Source organism: Netta rufina, assembly GCF_964035555.1.
Source record: "Netta rufina genome assembly, chromosome: 1".
Taxonomy (NCBI): Eukaryota; Metazoa; Chordata; class Aves; order Anseriformes; family Anatidae; genus Netta; species Netta rufina.
Window position 1 is genome coordinate 118,049,828 of NC_140123.1, and position 22,480 is coordinate 118,072,307.

At 38.3% G+C, this 22,480-nt stretch overlaps 2 protein-coding genes across 2 annotated transcripts in view; one reads left to right on the forward strand and one right to left on the reverse strand.

Annotated features, from left to right (window-relative positions):
* Positions 1 to 22,480, forward strand: part of CMSS1 (cms1 ribosomal small subunit homolog) — a 232,741-nt gene that overhangs the window by 50,051 nt on the left and 160,210 nt on the right. The window lies entirely within an intron of this gene.
* FILIP1L (filamin A interacting protein 1 like) overlaps positions 1 to 22,480 on the reverse strand; it is a gene marked incomplete at both ends in the record, with an annotated part of 149,149 nt that overhangs the window by 45,943 nt on the left and 80,726 nt on the right. The window contains 1 exon segment of the mRNA XM_084305879.1: positions 22,276 to 22,454. Within this exon segment, the coding sequence (XP_084162005.1) occupies positions 22,276 to 22,454 (179 nt within the window).

Here is a 22,480-nt window from a genome sequence, read left to right on the forward strand (position 1 = left end):
GACCGTATGCGATATGTAGGAAGCGTGCATGACTTCCAGTTAATTTTGTGTGATGAGTTAAATAATCAATTTCAAGTCAGAGTGTTGCTGGGAGGGTCAAGATCAAACCCGGTCCAAAAGGGCTTCTGTTGACATCTAAAATGTGTTTAGGAACATACTTTGGCCTGTGACTGAAAACTTCAATATAGAGAATGTTCTCAAAAAAAAAAAAAAAAAAAGTTTAGGAGGAAAGTGGCCTGTTTTCTTTCTATTGAAAAATGACTGGTCAAATGTGATGAGAATGTCCCTCACCACACTTTATTTCAGAAGCACAGCCTCTTTTCTCCTGAAGGGTGGCCCTCGGAAAGCTTTAACTGAGCAACTGCGCATAGCCTGGGCGGTCCTGTTATGGCTTGTGCTGCTCAGAGATCTTAATCCGTGTGTAGGAAAGGGTAGTGGACTAAATGGCATTTTGATTTATTCGCTTTTCTTTCTGACCTCTTCTGCCTCAGGATTTTATGGTCTAGCAATGTAATTTTGAGATGGTGGGTCCTACATGAGCTTATAAAGAAATGCTCATCTACAAGTTGGTTGCATTATATGCCAACAAATGTAGCTTATTCTGGGGAGAAGGACAGAGGCTTTACCATTCCTATTTAACCTGGGAAAGGACGGGAAAGAGTAGTATGCAGTATTAAGCTCTCAAAACAGATAAAAAGCTAGCTCTAGACTTTTTTTCTAAAACTCCATGATAAGTAATCTGTGTTAGCAACTAACACCCTGAAAACGTGAGAAATCTGAGCCGCGCGTTTCTTAGTTTCTTTACCAGAGTAAATGACATCATGAATACTGTAGGCAAAAGGAATGAAAACAAAGGTTGTGAAAGAAAACCTGTTTATGTTGTTTTGGTAGTCATCCATTTAAAGAAATGCATCTGGGATCTGTAGGAATCTGTGGAGTTGAATAGGTTGTAGGGTTTACTTCTTCCTTTTCATAAGTGTACAGGGAGAGGGGAGCTGTTTTTTTCCTCACTTTTTAGATGTATTCTATTTGATAACTTCTGGATTTCTTGTTTTACTTAAGCATGAATGTGTTCACTTGTCCCCTAGTTGTTTTTTTGGTTTGTACGTTTGTTTGTTTCACTAAGTTGACTGTGGTGGAATCACTTAAATGCAGACATTTAACCTGTAACTAATTATGTGGACTAGAGTGATGAGAGAGGCTCGGGGCCCTGCTCCCAAATTGAGGCAGTTTTGTAGAGTGCATTTAAGGAAATGTGGTCCTTATAGTGTTCTGTTTGGGTTTCAGTTTATGAGCAAATATCATTAAGAAGATAACTCCCTTTTCGTATCATAAACCCATCATCCACTTTGAGTTCTTCCATGAATCGTCTGTCTCACTGGCATAAAATGCTCTCGCCACTTGTCTTGGATGAGGTAGAGTTTTTTGCTTCAGTCTGTTAAACTTTTATCCACTAATATACACTCTCAGGTGGCAGAAGAGAGTCAACTGATGGCGCTTACATCATGATATTCCACAACCATGAAGCTGTAGTCACAAGAAGTGACACTTCTACGGTGTGAGAAACTCCACACGATTTGTACGGTACGGCCTTTTTAAGCAAGAGGGTTGCAGCATGTCTGTGTGCCATGGCTGGCAGCAGGCCCACAGAAGACCAAATTTCAAACAGACACGTGCAGGCTGCCTGCTGGGCATGGAGCACAACGTGCACGCACGTGGTGTTATTTCTTGTGTAATGCTAACAACCTTTTCAGCACAAATGAACTCATCCCTTTTCTTTTTCCCTTCCTTTCCTTGTGTCCAACAGTAACTCTACTGCTCCCACTTACTTCTATCGCCATACAAAGGGTGTGGGATGAGAGCCAGATGCTGCTGCTTCTCCCTGATTGAAAGCTGAAATCCCCAAAATGTCTTTTATGCCTCTAGGAGACTTGCTTTTTTCTAATAGTGACATATCCTTCTCTAGAGAAGCTGAGCCTTAGGAACTTGTTCTTCCCATGAGACCTGGCAATCAGTTGCCCTATAAACATTTCCTCTTTTTAATGAGCTATTGGCTGTTTAAAAACCATCTTTGGAGCTGTGAAAAAAGCTGCAGGCAGGTATGTAGCTCTGAGCTGAAAACATAATTTCAAGTACCAGTGGGCTGCTGCTTATGTTCAAGATCAGCAAATATATCAGTTTCTGAGAAAATTTTGGCCAAGTGTGCTTAGAACTAATTCAAGATCTGCTTGGATTATTTGAGGCAAGAGTTGGATAGTGTCATGGGAAGGGGCTTAGTTTCCATTGTCTGAATTAAAATCCATCTCGTGCTCCTTTTTCGGGAGACTGTTATGTTGTAGACTCAACTACTAGTGCAGACAGAACTGAGTATCTTCTTTCTGTACTGCAAAGGTTAGTTGTCTTGTTTGGCTCGCCATCAAGGCAGTGGAAGAAATTTTTTGTCAATCCTAGTCTACTATTGACTTTTGGGTACTAGTTCTAAAGAGCATTGATCAGAAGTCTGTTTCCTAGAGTTACAGGCCTTGTACCTGCTGATCTGAAATCCCATTAAATTTGCCACCCAAAATGTGAAATAAAGCAATCCTCATCTCTCTCAGCTTTCTCTACCAGAACTATGTTCTTCATTCACTTGAGGCATTTTTCCATGGGATGCAGGAAGATATCTGAAGATCTAACACTGTAAGGATGACCACCACTAGTCACGGTGGCATGAGTGCTGACTCACCTGTTCTGTATCCCACCTGTCCTGTGACACAGCAGTGGGTACTAGATATTTTGTAGAGGGCCATAAATTGGCTTTGGAAATCACAGCCATAGGTTCAGCCAGCCTTTCCTAATGTCAAGAAGGTGGGAATGAATGTTTTCTCTGCCAAGACTTTTAACAGGAGTAGGTTTGAACTTCTTTGGGAGGTAGAGCTGTTGAAATTGTTTTGTCCTTTTGTGCAGTGTCACTGATGTCGTTTTTTCAGAATTTAATATAGGCTCTGTTGGTTTGCTCTACTGGGATGAGTTTCTGCTGTGGGTCTTGGGGATCAGTTTCCTTGTTTACTTCCCCAGCCTACCCAGATTGCTGTTGTTCTTGTAGATTCTTTTCTGTGTTGAAATTGTGTCTAGAGATGATTAAGAATTGCATGCTTTGAAGGGCTCTCTGGGTAAACTAACAGACTACAAATCTAATGCTTTTTAGGTTTTATTGCAAATGATAATTTAAGGTTTATAAATATTGTAAGAAAAGGACGTAACGTGATTAGAGTAGAGATCCTATGTAAATATTTGTTTTTTTTTTTTTTTAAGTCTTAGAATGTCTTCTGATGCTATTTTATACTGTTTCCTTTTGACCAAACTGTTTGTATGTTTTTAAATGATGTAAAATCCTAGGATATTAGCTAATTAGTGCGGAGAAATTAAAGGGTATTAAAATAGCTTCCATGTAGACTAATGAATGAAATATTTCAACAATGTAAATAGATGACTCTACTTGAAACATAAACTCACCTTTTGAGATTATAGTCTACCAGGTCAGGTTGAGAATTTTTTTTTTTTCCTTTCATGGAATAAACATTGCAAATTCCTTTCGCTTTATTCCCTTTTCCACCCAGAAACCCAAAACATCCTAATTTTATTTCTGCATGTTTGTTTATGGATGTTCAGGGCACCAGCAAGCACAGTCATTACCAGTTCATAGCAACTGCGTAGTAGGAAATAAAAGGATCGCCTAAATTAAGTTTTGTGAAGTTATCTTTCCTAGCATTTCTTGCTAATTGTAGATAGAGATTTTCTGGCCTTTCAGACCATTGCTAAAGAAACTGGGGAAAAAAAAGTGTGTAATATACTTTTATTTTTGAGAGAAATGCTACACTTACTGCTGTGTGCAACTCGTTTTATGAAGGCTGTAGCTTCTCCTATTTGGCGGTTATCTTTGGAGGTATCTTTGATTGTTTTTCTTGCAGTAAGAATTCCTGTTTACCAAACAACCAAACTATACATATTTGAAGCTGTGTCATTTTGACTCACTTTAGTAACCTGCAGCCATGCTAAACGTCTCGGCACAAAAAAGACAGCTGAGAAGTGTAATCTTTTGTGGGATTTGTTGATACTGTGAAGTAGAAGACAGGCTGTAAGCATAAAGCTTACCAAAATCTAACCTTGTTTGATCTGAACAGAACAAAAATGGTAAAATGACTTTAACAGATCCATAAATTATATTTTTGATGAGAAGTGAAGCATCAAACTTTCTCATATCCTTTATGAAAGGGACTAGCAGTGTATTCTGCAGGTACCAAAGCTGGTGTAGGAACAAATCCTGGAATGGTATGCAGCATCACCAAGGGAGCCCTTGTCTCCTGACTCACACAGTTTCAGTCATAGCTTCCTTGGGGGTGTATTGCCAGTACCATTTACAAGAACAACAGGTAAACTACAAGCTGTCAGGGTCTATGTCTGTGCACCATAAACTGTAACTCTGTGCCAGACCTCATCCCAAGTTTGTGCATTTCAGGATAACTTGAGGCTTTTGGTTGATAAATGTCTTTTAACCAATTTCTTTTTCCAAAACCTCATTTTAGATCAGAAGAGCCAGTCTGCGACCCATGGGTTGGGCATGACCTTCCAGAACAGCTCACCAAGCTTTTTTCCTTTTTTTCCCTTTTTGTTTAATCTTCCCCTAGGGCTTTTCCATCCTATTAACAAAAGGTGTAGTTGGAGGCAACCAGGCCTGTTGTCTCCACTGTCTATAGTGGTAGAGCTGCAGCTGAGCAGATCCTATTTCAAAGAATCAGGTATTGTCCGTGTGACATATGCACACCTTTTTAGAGCAGAACAAGCATGAATGGTACGTCTCAAAAGACAAGGGCAGCTGTGTGGTAAGGAATCATGCCATATAGTGAACCTACCACTCTGTGCACCTTTCCTCTGCACAACTGGTGAAATGCTGTATTTTGAAAAGTAATGGTATTGTTTGTGAGGTGTCTTGAATTGGTGAGGTGTCTTGAATTTCTTCAGATGCACAATATAGGAAACCATGTACAATGAATAATCATGGCATATGCTAAAAGGCATTTATATAAAATGCCTCAACCTTTTGGTCCTGAATAAAGCTTAAAAATAATGATATATGTTGAAATTAGAGCATACTGCTGTTAGGACACTTTTTCTAGCATACTATCAGGACTCTTGACAATCACAGAACTGTAGGGGTTGGAAGGGACCTCGAAAGATCATCGGGTCCAACCCCCCTGCTAAAGCAGGTTCCTCAGAGCAGGCTGCCCAGGTAGGCATCCAGACAGGCCTTGAATATCTCCAGAGAAGGAGACTCCACAACCTCCCTGGGCAGCCTGTTCCAACGCTCTGTCACCCTCACCGTGAAGAAGTTCTTTCGTATGAAGAACTTAACTGACATAAGATGCCCAGAGTGACTGACATAAGATGCCCAAAAAAGTGTAGGAACCAAACTGTAGGGTGAGCAGAGGCAGGATAACTTATTCTATAGTAATGCGTTATTTTAATTTCTATTAAGAGATGCATTTGATCTCAGAAAAGTCATTTTCCTTTCTTTTTCCTGCTTGCCTCTGAATCCTCAGACATTACAACTGCTAACAATTTGTGTCTTTGTTTTCCATCTAAAGGCTTTAGGTGAAAGTGAGTTTTCAGTTTTGGAGTTACGACGGGTTTATGTTAGTAGAAGCTCTCTTTTCCCATATAACATGAGAGAAGCTGAAGAGCAGTTCCTGAACAGCCTTCACTAAGCACATGATGCATTGTGAGTGTGATGCATTTGATTATGTCCTCTCTAAATATATAAAACAAGAAATCCTGTTGAGAGAGTGAATGTATAAATGTGTCTATACATTTTATGGAATATGGAAATTTCAGTTTAAAGATGGAATGTAATAAAGAATATCTGAAGTTCAAAGCTATCAAATAAAATATAACGTATCTTAATGTACATACGTGCAAAACATATATATCCGTGTGTACACACACACACCTATACAGACCGAAGTTCATCTAATGTAGTAATGTCAAATTCCCAACAAAGCAGTGACGAAAGAGGACCGTTTTAGGTCATGTCAAGACAATGTGCTTTAGTAACTTCAAGATCCCTGGAGAGCTTATTAACCACTAAACAAAATGCCTCAGAAGGTAACTGAGTGAGTGTTTTAAATTATCCACTTTCGTTTGGCTCTTGGCCAGCTTCTCCTTGCAACGGGCTATGGCAGACAAGACCCGTAATTTACACTGACAATGATAATACACAGTTTTTTCTGCTAGCTTCTCAATTTAGAGCTTTTACAAAGTAAATATTCAAACAAAGCTCCGTTTTTTCATGCAAGCACGTTTTGTAACTCTAAACTTAGTCCAACAGAATTCAGACTTTGGCTGTGTTTTTTTCGCTTCTCATGAAATGTGTTTTTCCTTTCCTTTGCTGATAAATAGGAATATCCGACTTGAATAAAGAGAAAAGGCAGCAGTACTCTAAAAGTGTTTTTTTTTTTTTAATTCTCACATTTCTTTTTTAACTCTGTGCATCTAGTACCAATTTCCAAACTGTCTTATCCTCTACTGCCAAACATGTCCTTGTGAGACTTGATGCAACTCCCATACACTGTATATCTGCTAGCCAAGTTCCACTCATTCCAAATGCAGAGAGCAGAACAGAAGTTACTGGTCTTCTATAAAATCTCTATTTTACAGTTATTTCTAGGATTTTACAGCTTTTTCCCCCCCCCCCCATCCCCTGAATTTTCTTCAAAAAGGACTTTGTTCCTGAGTTTGTTCCTTCTTAGATCTTAAAAGAGAAGTCTTACTGTGTTAACAGAAATAAAGCGATAGGAAGTCAGAACAGGCTCCAAAAGTAAACCAAAGATTTATTAGATTAAGTCAAAGGAATATAATTTGTTCATATGACTTCACATATATGTGAATTCTTTTCGCCCATGGATCTTATAGCGCCTCATAGATACTTTGGGTCTAGACATAACGAAGTGTGAACCATGTCACTGATGTTATGATTCAGTAGTAGGTACCTTGGAAGAAGGGCTTTTTTTCATTATTAAAACAAAAATGAACAAACAAGACTCTTATCTAGGAATGTCCATGTAAGGAACACTGCACTTGTGAACATGAACCCCCTGGCTGCTGAAATGGGGGGGAAAAGCAAATGCGTGGTGTGAGCTGGTGTGGATGGAGTAGGGATAAGACAGGAGGAAGTGGGGCATTGCTTTCTAAATGCCATGCAGGATTAAATTGAAAGTTAACTGGTGAGCCAACTGAAAAGGCTGCGTAGAAGGCATGCCTAAGGAGGATTGAAGTTGAGAGAAGATGCAAGACACAATAGATGTGAAATTGTTAAGCTGGGTCAGATTCACTGGTCAGTGCTGGTACACAAGGAAGAGGTGTAAGGAACTGTGCTCTGGATGATTGTGTTATAAATGTAATCAGCAGCCCACTGAAGATTTGTCTTTCAAATTTCTTTTGCAAATAAAGGTCACTGAAAGAAATAGTGTTCCTAGCTGAGTTACCCAAAAGTAGCCCTTTCTGTAGCGGAATCTTACTCCACATGAAGACACCTCTCTTCAGTCAGCTGAGTGGACCACCACAACACCATTGCCATGGGCAGTGATGGGACCTCAGGTGCTGACATCTGAATGTTGTCAATTAGTTATAAACGAAAACATCTAAAGCTGTATCACACCTTTAAGTTCAAACATGAAGCAAAGTTTACCTCTTGTTTCTGAACATTAATTACAACTGCAGTCAAAAGCAGAGAGGGGAACGTTTGTGCTGGGAGGGCAAAATTTCCTCCATGTTAAGTAAGGTTACTAAAACATGAGTTAATATACCTATAAGGTCTGTGTACCTTGTATGAACAGAGAAACAGGAATGTTATCTGAATAGAAAGCGAAGGTTATGGTTCTTTTTGGCCTCAACCAAAAATATGCATTTTGTCAGAACGATCACAAAAATAATTATTTTTGGAGTTGATAACAGAAACTAACAAGGAAAAGAGAGAGAATTATTTTAATACTAAGAACTCAAGTTCTTCAGGTCAAATGGTTCAAACAGAATAAACCTATTCAAAGAAAACAACAATACACTGTTTTCATAGGAGTGTTTAGTGCATACTTCATGAAATTCGGTGCATAGTTGTCTGTACTCTCTTATGTCACTGAATACAGTGACAATGAGTAAGATATGACTACAGTAGTGACTTGTGGTGTTGTGCCATCATTCCCTTTAAAACTGAGAAAAGTGAAGTGCTCATGTTAAAGAAGGAAGTGTATAATGACTACTGTAGTGTTGTGCGTCAAACGATCATCTTTTTTGATTTCCTGCTGTAATTATAGCAGCTGAATAAACAAGATAACATAAGAAGTTTCTTAAAGAATTAAGGTAGAGATCTGGTAGCTATGAGGGATGTTATGGTATTCGTGTGGTTCCGTATTTTTTTCTGTATTCATGCTCCCAGTGTCATCTTGTGCTGGGATCCAAGTACTCTGATCTCATCATCAAAGAGATTTCAGTGTCTTAAAAATTTACTATATACAGTTTGCCTTATTGTATTTTTGGTGGAGTCACTTGAAGAGGGCTTGTAATATCTTCTCTCCAAGCTTTTTTTTTTTTTTTTTTTTTTTTTTCTTCCCCAAGTATAGTTGAGCATACCTTTAGTATTTTTTCTTTTAAAAGCATAGAGCCTCTCCCTCTCTACTTGGAAGCAGGAATGCTCTGCTTTGTTGGAAATAGTTTTTAAAAACCGAACTGTTCCAGTGAGCTCAGCATCTTCATTCATCTCCCCATTGCTTTTAGGAATTGCTGCACGCCTGAATGCATTGGGAAGTCTGGCTGAAGTTGTCTAAGAAGGTGAAAGGTGCACGTCTGAGCTCTTTCCAAGCTATGACCCCACATTCCAATACTTACTTATTGAAAATTTGGCTAAGTATTTGACGTTTTCAGGAGACTTGCATGTGAATTTGTATCATCTCATTCTTTGATTTTATAAAGAAAAGAAGGAAAAAGTGAAGATTGTGGTGTTCCTGCAGCTTTCCCAATCTTCAGACTTTGCAATAGCGAAAGTGACATTCTGATTTTATTTCTTCATTTCAGTGCAGTAAAGATAGGCAGCTGTTTCTGTAAGGTGTGTAAAAACAGCATTATTTGCTGTGGAAAAGGCCTGTTTGAATAATGAAACAAAGTAAATTACAGAAATTTGTTTTGTGGCTGGATTATTTTATTTATTTTTTTTTAGTCTCCAATAATGTGTGAGCTACTCAGCTTTGCACTCTGTTAAGATGATTTTATTTATTTTTTTTCTGCAGTGTTCTTTTACTGGGGTCAAACTGGTCTCTTGCTTCATATCCTGGACACTAAGGATATCTGTTTTCAGGAACCCTGCAGGCATTTCATAATCTAGAAGTCTCTGCTTCTTTCTTACATTTCTTTTGAAATAAGCTGATGGATGAAAAATAAGATGATGAGGGAGAGGCACAGAGCCATAAGAAACTCGATTAAAAATTGGCCCTTGTAAACATCTATTTCAAACAATTGCAAGTAACTAGTCAGACCCTTGAGTTTTGTTTTTAAGCACGTCAAAATGCATGAAAAACACACTCATGCCGGGAAAGGGGTAAATGAACTGTTGTGAGCTCAGTTAGTCTTGCTTCACTTGCAGATACCAGGATTAACAGGGGGATAGAAGGGCAAAGCGTTACTCAATTTAAGGACTGATGGGGAAGGAGAGCAGACTTTTGGCACATGTTTTTGCTTTCCTCTCAACCGGGTGGAATATTTTGTGCTTGCCTGATATCTATCAGTTCTCTTCTTTACTATAGTTTCTTCTAATTAGTTGGTGAATCAGGTGGATAGGTCTTGAGTTCTACTTGCATTAATCCTACGCTCTCCTATTAACAGCTAGTGCTGTCTACTGTTTCTCTGGCTTCCTAAGGGAGGAGTTGCCCATCAGCTTACAGTTCATTAGCAACTCATACAAAGTCTTTCAGAAGTCTGAAATACCATTTGGTCCTGGTAAAGTGCTATTAATTTCATTGCTTTGTGTTGTACACGTTAGATCTAAACCTCTTCCTATTCCCAGTTCAGCTTCTGATAGCTTTGTGGACTCATTCTCCTTAAAGTTTCACGTGAAAACCACCTTCATATCCCAAACAGTGGAATACAGTGCTATCACTCAGGAGGAAAAAAAATAAAATAAAATAAAATAAAATAAAATAAAATAAAATAAAATAAAATAAAATAAAATAAAATAAAATAAAAAAATGCTAAGGTTGTGGCAAACAAATTAAATGCGTTTTGAGTGCTGTTGTTCACTGAGAAGGATGGAAGTAATTCCATGTTCTCCACTTCAGGGTTCAGTGGGTGACATTGGTGTTAGGGTGATGGTTGGACCAGATGATCTTGAAGGTCTTTTCCAACCTTTATGATTCTATTTCTTGACCATTATCTTTGTTTGCAAAATTTCCCTTTTTAAGCTACCTTTATTTATTTTCATCTTGCTAAGTTGTATGCTTGACTTTGGGGAAAGTATTTGAGTTTCTTTTGGTTTGCTGATAAGCATTTACATTGAATCTGCTTTGTCAATGTTGTTAACTTGTTTCCATGGTGCCTTCAAGCAGTTTACTCTTTTAAATGCTTGGTTTAATTAGCTTCCTTCAGTGTTATGTATCTATCTCTCCTAAAGCTACGTATCGAAGCTGGTTGGGTTATTTTGCTGTTGTTTGATTTTTCCTCCACCGCTCTTAGTTCTAAGAGGTTGAATTTGAGAATTTATTTATCCCTGGCTTTTTAATATTTACAGTGAAGGCTAGTTCGTTGCTCTAATAGAAACCAAAAACATAATTTGCTCCTCCTATTATAATTCACCATTAGATGCTTTCCAAAAGTTAGACTATTTAAGTAGCTCTTCTCTGTTGTACTCTAGTGTGATGCTTATGCAGCATGTGAAAATAGCTGCACATTCCCCTTACGTCTCCCTTTCTACCTCTGAGCCCTCTGTGGTTAGTGTTGTTATTTTGGGTTGATGGTCATCAGTCTACCATTTATATGATCATCTGTGTTTGTATAGGAAATTCGACTCACAGAGAGTCTGGATATGCTTTTACAGAGTTAAATAAATTTATCTTGTTCCACTCTCCACTTTCCTGCTTTCCTTTTTTTATTTTAGTTGTATAGCTCCCACATCAGCATAACTAGTTTTCACAGTCTAATTTAAATACTTCATAGTCATATCGTCACATTCCTTGGAATATTTCTTTCTCACTGACTTTGAGAAGCACATTATATTTATGCTCTCATTTGAAGCTAAACATTTGAGTATTTCTCTTTGAATTTTAGACTGCTTGTACTTGTATAAGAGCACTTGGCACCTTTTGTTTTTTTCCTCATTTTGCAAACTCTGCTTAGATGAAATGCTGTTTTGTTAAACAGATCTTTGCTCTTTCTTGATCAACTTCATTACCTTCCTTAGCTTTTTAACCCAAGAACACAGAGTTTTAATGGTTGCATCCCCAAATAATGTGATCCTCAACTGTGCGTGCCTTTTTACCTGTCAACTTTCTGCTAAGTTTAAACAGTCTTCATCTTCCTTTTAAACTTAAATACCAAAGCCTATTTTTTTATTATTATTTGTTTTAGGTAAAGTATGTGCATCCTGTAGAGGCTCCATCTACTCCAGAAGCCTTTCCATAGTCTGATAAAACCAAGCCCTTTCTTCCTGCATCATTTTTTCAACTGATTATTGAAATGCTACTTTACTGCCTGAACCTGTACTTTGGTACCGTTTCAGGGATGCAGCTGTGGAGACAGGCTTGTAGTCAGGTGGCTAAAATGCTAATTTTGTCTCCAAGCACTTTGAAAAATTCTGTATATGTTGTTATTTTTATCCTTCTCAGTTTTCTCCAAGACATGCTCTGGATGCCTTCTGGGTGTCATAAAAACAACTATCGTGCATTTAGTAATCAGAATACCCAAGAGTGAGATCGTGTATGTAGTTCTAAGTCTCAGATCTCTACATATGTAAGTGTTAAACTACACACTTTAATGAAATGTTGGCAGTGAAATCAGAAAATATATGGAATTTGCTTCATTTTAAGATTGGTTACAGACAAGAAATTTAGGCCAGAGTAATCCTAAAATTTGTTAATGCTTGTAAGCTTATGCAGAAAACACAGCCTGATGAATAATTCATGTAAAATAAATATTTTATCCATGAAACAAGTAAAAGCACTGTTGTTTCAAACGACTTTCTTTCTTTGTACCTGAAGTTAATACAGGGCTAAAGAGGAGAGGAATTCATAGCAGTCAGGATCTTGAATCTGTAAGATACGTTTATGTAATAAAATTCTATTGTTGCACACCATGCTATTGGATGTGTTTTACTGCAAGAAATGGTGGTTTCCAAAGTGGTATTTTAAGTCTCCTTCCCCTTTGGTAAACTGAGGGTTTAGAAAGCTAAATCAGCTCAGTATTTGTGCCCTTCTACAGGTTAACCATCTTTTATTTCTAGGCCATGTCCTATAGTCAGGGAGATGTAATAAGAAATGATACCAATGGGCTTCACTGTCTTTTCAGGAGAGTTGAACTGGGTAAGCTCTGGTGTTATTCATTGCTTCTTGAGTCGGAGCTAGTGTTGGCTGTTACGTTGTGCTCAGAGACCATGAGAAGACTGGGTTCTGAACCAACGATGATGTATGTAGGGCTGATATTTCAATAAGGGTTGGATGACTAGCAATTAATAACACGGATTTATGGCTGTGGCACTGTATTACAATGGTGAAGCTTTGACAAGCATGTTTACAAGGTTCTCTGAGTCTTAATATAGTGGTTTTCATTAAGTTTATTTATAATCTATGCTTTTTATTGGGTATATTTAAATCTAGTCTATAAGGATTTTGAAGGTTTATAGGAAACTTAAAGTGATATAAAAAGCTAAGTAACTTTATCCAGTGAGTGTGTTTATCCAAATATGTCATCAAACTTCTCAATTTCCTTTTTAGAAGGCCAGTTAGGGACAGACTGACTCATTCTGCTGTCTGACAGAATGCGAAGACATCCAGAGTTTAGCTGGCAAGACTATTGAAAAAAAGGAGAATTTTAGGATTTCAGGGAGTGTGTCTTGCTTCTCAGTCCCCCGGTTGGACGTAAGATAAAATTTTCAAATGAGAAACATGTGAAATCTTGTCTAAACATCTGAATAAACGATGTCCCAATTTCCTGATGACTTAAATGAAATTGGAGGATCTGAACATCCCTTAAAAGTCAGCTTAGCAGTCATAAATATATATGTCAAAATGTGGTTTACCGTGCTAAGAATTTTCTGATAGTCCTAACATTCTTAGCGTGCAAATCAAATTAAAGGGACAGGAGGGTGTAAGGTCTCCATTTCTGCTAGGTTTTATTCCTATGTACAGGAGCATCTGCTTTTGTTGTTCGTTTTTTTTTTTTCCCCTCCCCAGCTTATGAGGAAGGAGGCTAGCATAATGTGTAAGGAAGTGCAAGTGAGATGGTAATGATAAAACTCGACCGAAGTGAAAGGATGGTTCAAGAAAGCCACTGTTTTGTCACTTACACCCTGATAATGTCTGTGGGAAGGGCAGGCATGTCTCTTTGGGTTTCATTGGCTTTACTTGGCGCTGCCTTTTTTTTGTCTTAGCTCACACCTGAATTTATAATAAAATAACCTAGGATTTGATAAACATAGGTACAAATGGGAGAGAGGTACTAGGAGCATCCAAATGAACTGTCCTACTAATCATGTAAATAAAACAAACAAAAAAATTTGTACCTGACTCCTATGTAATTCTGGATAGGATGTGAAAATATTTAACACCTCCCAGGATGCGGTATCATGAGTATCTTTCCTTGTTTTTTCCCAGTGATTTGAAGATAACGTGAATCAAACTGCTGTGGCTAAGGAGTTTTGTAATAAGGTAAAAGAGGCAGGATTTTTAGTGGCTTTTAAAGTGAAGAGCTCTGTTCAAGTTGCAGGTTTTTTTATCGGTTCTCAGGATTTCAACCAAAATTTTTAACTTGAAAGGTATTGGCAAGCAAATAAATGGAGTGTTGTTATAAAGAGCAGTTTTAGTCATTTTCTTCTGCAGTGCCATAACCTGATGCTGTCTCCACAGAAGCTGCTAGGAGTATCTTGAGCAGAGACTGAGAACAGATGTGCGTGAGGCATATCTAGTCAAGACCATACGCACATTTGAGAATAACCATGTTTCTGCATTCAGTGAGTTTCCCTTCTTCTCCAACACTCTTGGCAAAGGTAGAGTCCAGGAGAAGATAACTGATGTTAGTCCGAATTTGGCAGACACAAACCAGTTAGCTGTCTGGGTATTTCCAGTGTGACTGTCCCTTTGGCACTTTTAAACTCCTATTTTGGAGGGAGAATAAAAGTTATCTATGGCAAAATACCTCCTCTTTCATTAGCCTGACATCATAACTGTTCCTTACTTTTCAGGCAAAAAAAAAGTTGTTGTCAATAATGAAGTGATGCTTTAGGATCCTTTAGTACTGGAGTCTTCTGTTGTCAGTGTGTCTGTACATGCTCTAGCTTTTACCACTAGTGTTTCCCAGCCCTAACTTATTTGTAGGAGGGTGAAGGGATTGACAAAGTCTTTTTGTCTGCTCAGTCTTTGGAATACCTTCAAATCATGCCTCACAGGGGCCTCTGTATCAGTTTTTGTCCCAAGGGCTGTGCATGATCTGGACCCCCACTAAAAAGAGGACCGGGCACGTCTCTGTTCAGAATGGTTCTTGTGTAGCCGATCTTGCTGCAAGGCACTCCTACACCCGTCTCAGGGTTTTATGTGCTACAGATCTTTGGCATGTCTGCGTCCATCACCAGAATGGGTACTTCAGGGTTTGTTCTCAGTCTCCGCCAAGAATCAGGAAGTCTTTGAAGGGAAGGAAGTCTTCTACCAGGAGGAATCGTATTGTGTTGTGAAAGAGAATGACTTGATGAAATACTAGAAATTTTATTTATGACAGTGCATCTTTTACAGATGGTTCTACAGGGATTGAGGCCTTCCTGTATTTTGGACATCTGAAATGAGAAGCAAAAGTGTCCACAGCATGTGTGGAGAACAGCCCTCTGTGACAGGAATGAGCCTGGTTGATCTGGTTGATTATTTTTCTATCTACTTCCTATTGCTTCCATTTCCTACCGAGAGCCATCCACTCCCTCCTTTCCTTCTCCCCCTAGTATAGGCCTCTGAAAAAGAAATTTTAAAAAAGGAAGTTCATATGTCCATCCTGGCCTTTTAGTTGATTTTTCTATTTGCACACATTCTGGGGCTTTTTCCTGATCTTCACAACAGAAGGGTTCAAGTGTTGAATGTGCTTTTTCAGTGTATTCATTCTCAGCTTGGTCTTCAAACACTGAGTGGGTTATGTGTTACCTTGTCCAAGTGTGTGTTGTTTTTCGTGCAAGGTTATATAGCATTTGCTGCATGCTCAAGAAACAAAAAAAAAGTATGTACTTATGTGAAAAGCATAAATTTGGTCTTTTTGTTAACAGTTTTTCTAGTAATCCCAGTTCTCAGCAGATTCAGTGCTACTGATTTTTCTGTTTATTCTGTTTAAAATTACTGTCGTAAGCACAGAGACTGAGGCTGTGACATTTTTCTTAACCTGCTTCAGTCTCCCATGCATACTTCTTTCATTTGTGTATATCTATGATATTCATTTGTGTATATCTACAGATATATCTATGTAAAAATGTATATAAATAATGCTCAGTGATTTTGTAGCTGAGTATAAATGCACTGAAGTTCACAGTATGCCATGAGAAACTTGGTTATCAATTTAGATCACAGGTTTTGATAACTGGTGTGTGACCTGCGTTCTCTGTTCTCATGGCCATTTGTCTCTTGCCTGTTCTTAAGATACGAAACTAATTATAGCACATGTACGTCCCTTAAATTTTTCTGTCAGATCTTAACTTCATTGGGACTTCTCCTCCTCCACGCTCAAACAGGAGTATAGCTTCTCCCACAGCAATGACTTGTTCTGGAAAATTATGATAGTGTCAAACTTTTCTTCTACCTCAGAATAATTTATAGGTTCTTCTCTCTGTCTGATGTTGTGCTTCCTTTTAAAACGCCAGTTACAAAACCTTGTGCCAATTTCTACTTCTCCCTCTGCCCCACCCTGCAACGAATCAGAAGTGCACCGTGTCTTTTTTTGGTCACAGGTCTTGGTGCAGTCAGCTGCTTCTATTGTTGCTTACGATCAGGCTAGTTATGCTGTGCTGTACACGGAGCAATGCACTGCATCTTATTTGGGAATGGAAATTGGTGAAATGGAGCGAGTGCCCGATTACTGACGGTAGCATCTCACCATGACCATGTTTTGCCAGTGTCATCACCCATGCTGGTCACTGGTTCTGTTCCAAGCAGAATATATGGAGCTGGTGTTGATTTCCAAGAGCCAGAAATATTCGGAGACTTGCCAGCTCGGAAAGGTCATCTTTCCCTTTGAGCTGTGACGCTGTGGTTAGAAGTGCTGACTAGAGCTGCCACCAAGGTGGTTTTCCCTGATCATCCCTCTCAGGGAAATCTCCTCCCTTTTACAGGGAGGGCAAACAGCGATGCCCATTGCTTTCCACACTGATGAAAGTTTGACTAAGGTTTTTCTTTCTGTCCTCCTCTGCCTCAAAGTGTACAATGGTAATATTGATTTGTAGTCATGACAGAGAGCTTGAAGCAGTGAACAGACATCTTATGTGCTCAGAATTTACAGAAACTGAGCACAAGCCTCACTTCTCTCTCAGATTCAGTGAGTGTCGGTGGAGTTGCATGAGACATTGGTATTGCCTAAATCTTGCATCTGCTGACTAATTTGCAGTAGGTGGAATAATTTAAAATTGCACCACAGATCCAGAGAATTTCTCAGTTGTATTAACACTGAGTCAAAAGCCCTTTTTCTATTTACATTTATCCTTAGCCTTTGTTTTGAATAAATTTAATTTGATCTTAGATAACATTTTTGATTTTTCATCCCTTTGCTAATCTGCACTTGATTCATTTATTTATTCTTTTTCTAAGATAAAGTATTTTGACCTTCGTCATGCACGGCAACTGTTGTATAAATCTCTGAATCCTTGACTTTTGACAAGAGTTTGATTTCCCAACATCTGTTGAAAGTTATGTAGTATAACACTACAGAGTTTTTCCACGTACGAGCATGAGGTAATTAATCTGTGTACATCACTTCCTTGCGTCTTGTCTTCGGGCCTCGGTGGTATTATTAGCGGGACTGTCCCGTTGGGGTGTAGTGCAGAATGAGAACGCTGATGTTTTGTTTGTGGTGGGTCTCCCTTATTCACCTACAGAGCACTAGATACCCATGAAAAAGGTCAAATGTACAGAGATCTGGCATCCATTTCACAACTTGCAAGACATAGTCTCAGGCATATGTAATATATATAAGTCATTGCCAGAAAGCTAAAAGGAAATGATTGCATTTGAGTACAATGCAATCTATAACAATAGTTTAGTGTGCATGAAATTAAAAACTGCTGGTAACATGTCGAATAAATAAGTTGACAGTGTTTATTTTTACTGCAGCTTTCTGTATAGATAAGATCCTGCTTCTTGTACTATTTAATTGGTTTCATTAAGAAAAACAGTAAATATTAATTATACCCACTGTTGGAGAATATTGGATTTTTCAGTGCTGGGCACGTCATACATTGTTATTGCAATGAGTGAGAATGTCAGAATGAAAGCATAGCAATGGTACACTGACAACATATACTTCACCGTTTAGCTGAGATAATTCTTTCTCTCTTTGATGCATTGTCCCTGTTTTCAAGCATTGCTTACGTGACCTACTGTGTGTAGCAATTAGTTTCATCTGACATTAAAAAGCAAAACAAAATCCCCTAAGCAGCAAGCATGGCATGGTTAGATGAGAAAGACCAGAGTTTTGAGACTTCTGCTGGTCAGGTTCCATTCAGTATGCTTGGTGATTGCTGACTCCTCAGATAGGTATGGTAATAACTTTTACCTTAACACTGAAAATGCCCTGCTCTTGATGTCTGATGCAGTGGAGTAGAGTTTGGTTGGCTGGTCTGGTTTGATTTTTTACTTGTTTGGAGCAAAAGGTGTAGATTTCGTTTTATAATATTTTGGGGTTATCTTATTTTTAAACAATTGTTTTCTTCTTTGTGGGCTACATTCTCTATCTGACCTTTGTGAGTGTGAATTCAGTTCTAAAACAAAAATTTATGCTGACTTTCTTCCATATGAGTAAAAAATCATCTTTCTCAGTAGATGATCCATTAACTAAAGATCTTACTAATTGCTGTTATACCAACCTGATAAGTTTCATGCTGATATTTGAATTCCTCCGAGCAAGTTATAGTAACTGCCTTTAAAATCTATTTACTCATTTATTTACACTGTTTATGCTCATTAGCAAATTGCTATTTTTTCCTGCCCTGTATAACAACAGTCGCATATTTAACCAGTGTATATTCGTAATGAAGTTTTACCTTTTGTTGTAGTTGAGAATCAACATACTAGCTACAGTACATAGAAAGTTTGAAGATGGGGCACGCAGATACCTTGGGAGATTTCTTCCTTTTCTCCAGTCTAACCATTCAGGTACACTGCGAGCAGCGAGAGGTTTCTTCCACTCATATCTGCATTTCCTTTCCGTATCCGAAAAATGGGGAATGACTGTGCTAACATAACATTTAAAACTCCTTGATATTTGCAGAGGAAAAGGATGGTGTAAGTGCTGATCATTTTACTACATTGTTTTTTGTTTGTTTGTGTTGGTTTTTTTTTGTTTGGTTTGTCTTGTTCTGTGGGGTAAGGAGTGATATGTAAACATACAAGCACTTCCATGCATATGAGATGTTTTCAAACTGGGAGCATACCTATCTGGAAGACCTTCTAGTTTCATTCATACTTTCCAGCATATTTTTTCTTTCCAAGTGTCATCACTGAGCATTGGATTACATTAATTGATTGCAGACATTTAATCTTGGAATAGATTCTTGATTGTAAACACTGCAGTTCTTTCAATGCTGTTAGCACTGAACATGCAATTGATGTAAAATTAAATGGCAAAAGTGAGGTGTGAGGAAAAGGAGAAATGAAATGACAAGTGGGAAGGACTGAGGAACAAGTCAGGGAGAAAAGAGAACATGGAGCCAAATTTTAGCTCTGTAGCTGTGAGAAAGACAAAGCAAGTATTCTTCCTAGTCCTTAATCCTATCCTGTTTTACCCTGCCTTCCCCCTGTAAAATACAAGAATTTCTAATCAGGCTCCGTGGCTTTTATGTCCTGGTTCTTCAGGTGCATTTCATGTTTCTAGCCTCTGGAGGTTTATGTTTGTGTGAGCTCCTGTAATGCTAAGTTTGGGTGCTGCTGTTTATTTGGGTTCCAGCGATACAGTAGGATTTTCCCTTATGGAATCTAGGAGACTTAGCTCTAGCACACTACTGTGCATGTGCAATTTATCTTTTCTTGTCTGATCTGCACACATAGAGAGTACAACTCATGCTGAAATGCAGGAAAGACCTGCTTGTTAACTGCCCACTGCCCATTGGCCTCCTTTTCTCCACAGGACTGTTCTATGCTTGATACGGGTTTGCCACTACACTTTCGAACTATATATGACTTAAGATGAATAAGTGTAATGATAGTGGTATAGCTATATCATTCTTTTGCTGGTAAATGTCTGTTGCTAAGCAAATTAGATATTCAAAATGACCTTTCTTCCTCTCCCAAATTCGAAGAAATTAATTCCCTATTGAGACGAACCTAGGGAGATCGAGACTTTTCAACTTGGAAGACCCATTATCTAGATTATCTAGATTTTTCAAAACGTGAGTGATCATCTGGTAAATCAGTTTGTCACTAAAGTTTTCATTTAAGAATTCATCAGTTTTATTCTCCCTGAGCGCATACATAAGAAAGAACAAATGCTTTCCCTCCTCCTTATTTGAAAATATATCAATCGATATGCAAGAGCTCATAGTTTCTTTATTCTTACAATCAACAGTAGTTCTCAGTGCTTCAGCATCACTGTCCCATAACATCTAAGTTTTCCACATTGATCACAAAATCCTTTGTTACTCAGGTATGTTGTTTTTTCTTGCATGCTTTCTGTGCTCTTCAGAATTATCTTTAGTATATACTTTAGCCTTGCTCTTTCATAAAGTAAAACACTTTTTTGACTAATTGAATGAAAGATCAGTATTTTGCATTGAAACTGAAGTCTTGTTAGAAATGTTATATACCTTTCCACACTTACAGGAGAATACTGTTTCTTGTAAAAAAGGAAAAAAAAAAAAAAAAAAGAATTATTTGACAAATGCTTACAGCTTTTCTGTACAATTTGCTTTTAGGTGGAATTGAAGCAAGGGGAAGAAAAAATTCATTGTCATTGTTTTATATATGACACTTCTCATTTACTCACATAAGCCAAGAGCAAAATACACATCCTGAGAAGATTTACAATTAAACTAAGGTTTTTGAAAGGGAAGAAGAGGTCACTTTGCTTTCTTTGTATGGGTGTATATATTCTCAATGTCAAGTCACACAGGCTGATGGAGAAGGAGCTGTGCCTTAACTTGCTGAGCTTTTTTTTTTTTTTTTTTTTTTTTTTAATGTTATGGCAGGCAATTGCGTGGAGATCTTGATGGCGACATTACTTGGCAAACATTTTGGAATCAGCTCAATATGTGACATCACACCCCCTTAAGGTTTTCCACATAAAATAAGTCCTCCAAAGAAAATACAAAAATTGAGACTTAATCTGAAATCTATTATTACATCCTCTAAGGTCTCATTAGGCACCTCAGTATTATTTTTTTTTGTTTTCATTTTTCCAGGCTGATAGACTAAATGTTGCAGATAATAGTGGTAAATGTTTTATGGTCTTCTTCTAGGGGAATATGGAGGAGGGGCCAGGAATAGAGTTTTCGTCCTGCGTCTACCTTGTTTTCACAAGAAAAAAAGAAAAAACAAAGATCATGACACTTAGCCTTTCCTTCTGTGCAGCTTTTCAGGCTGTGTGAGCACATGTGTCTGATGTAACCTCTTGCCACATTTAGCAACCGTGGTTGTTTAGCTCTGTCTCTAAGACGTGAGTGTCTGCTAGTTTTTGAGGAAAAGACAGCATAGATGAAAACCTGGGTTCATCTCAGGCTTTGGGTGCTGATATAACGACGTCTCACAAAAACAGTTCTTAAAGAAAAACGTGGCTTTTGCACTTTGTGGGGTGGCTGCGTGTGCCTTCCTATGTGTGCTTGTGCCTGCCTACGTCAATAGACATGTGTCAGAGAAGCAAAGGATTTTTTTTCCCCAGCCTCTTTGATTGCAATCCATAAATACGGCTGTGTACTCGGTGGGAAGCACATGCGCTATCTTTGATAGACCTGAAGGAGAGAGGTGTAGTGGGAAGGGTGTAAGTAGCGAGTGCTGCCAAAATACATGGAACATGATGTTACGCAGGCGAAGCAGAGGAAGAATTATCTATGCATAATGTGAGTTTAGAATAGGCTTGACGTTCTCACACCCAAACATTTCCATCTGGAAGCTGTTCCTAAGCGAAAGGAAACAGAAACAATATTCTCCTATCTTCTGGAGTAGCTAGCCAGGGAATAGGAAACTCTTTGATTCCCACCCCCCCCTTAGTTTTAATGCAAATTCAAAGAAGTCACAGTTCAACATTTTAAAGACAGTAAATGACATTCGATTTTTATAAATCCTTCTGAGAATTGCTGTTTGAAAATATAAAAAAAGTTCTATTTACGGTTTTTATGCCAGTCCTGGTACAGCAACCTAATTTATGGAAAACTTTGAAAATAACCCTTGCCTTTATATCTTCTCTCCGTATTTCTGCGATCTGTCCAAACACCTACCTTTCCTCATGACTTTCTTCTGCCATTGTAGGCTGCGTACCTGATTTCATATTTTGCTACTCACATGCTGTAGTGCACACTGAACATCTTAATCATGCTGAAAGGCTCACCAGCTTTATGTGGTTGTAATTTTTAACACATTTGTGTATCTCCTTGTGCTGTAGCATAACATACCTGTTGCTCTCAAAGAGAGCTGAAGAATCTGCCAACCTGCTGACCTACACCACTGCTACGAGAAATTAGTCATGGTTTTATAGCTGAACTCTCAAAGTACGACTCGGCAAATATTCCTGATTTTTAGTGGATGCAGAAGGTGGACAGGTCCATAGACATTATGATAAATTGCAGGTATTTCTTAGTATTATGGCAAGAGGTAACCTTACCTTTCACGTTCCTGTTCCAGTAGGCTTGTAAACTCATCACTTTTTTCCATGAACTCACTGTGCTTTCTCTTCTCTTCCTCTAGTTCGTACAGAGTCTGTCTGTGTGATTTTTCTACCATTAGAAGTTGCTCCAGCATTCGTCTGTGGGTTTCTTTCTGTTTCTCTACAACTTTATCAAGCTACAAAAAAAGCAAAAGGTCCTGAA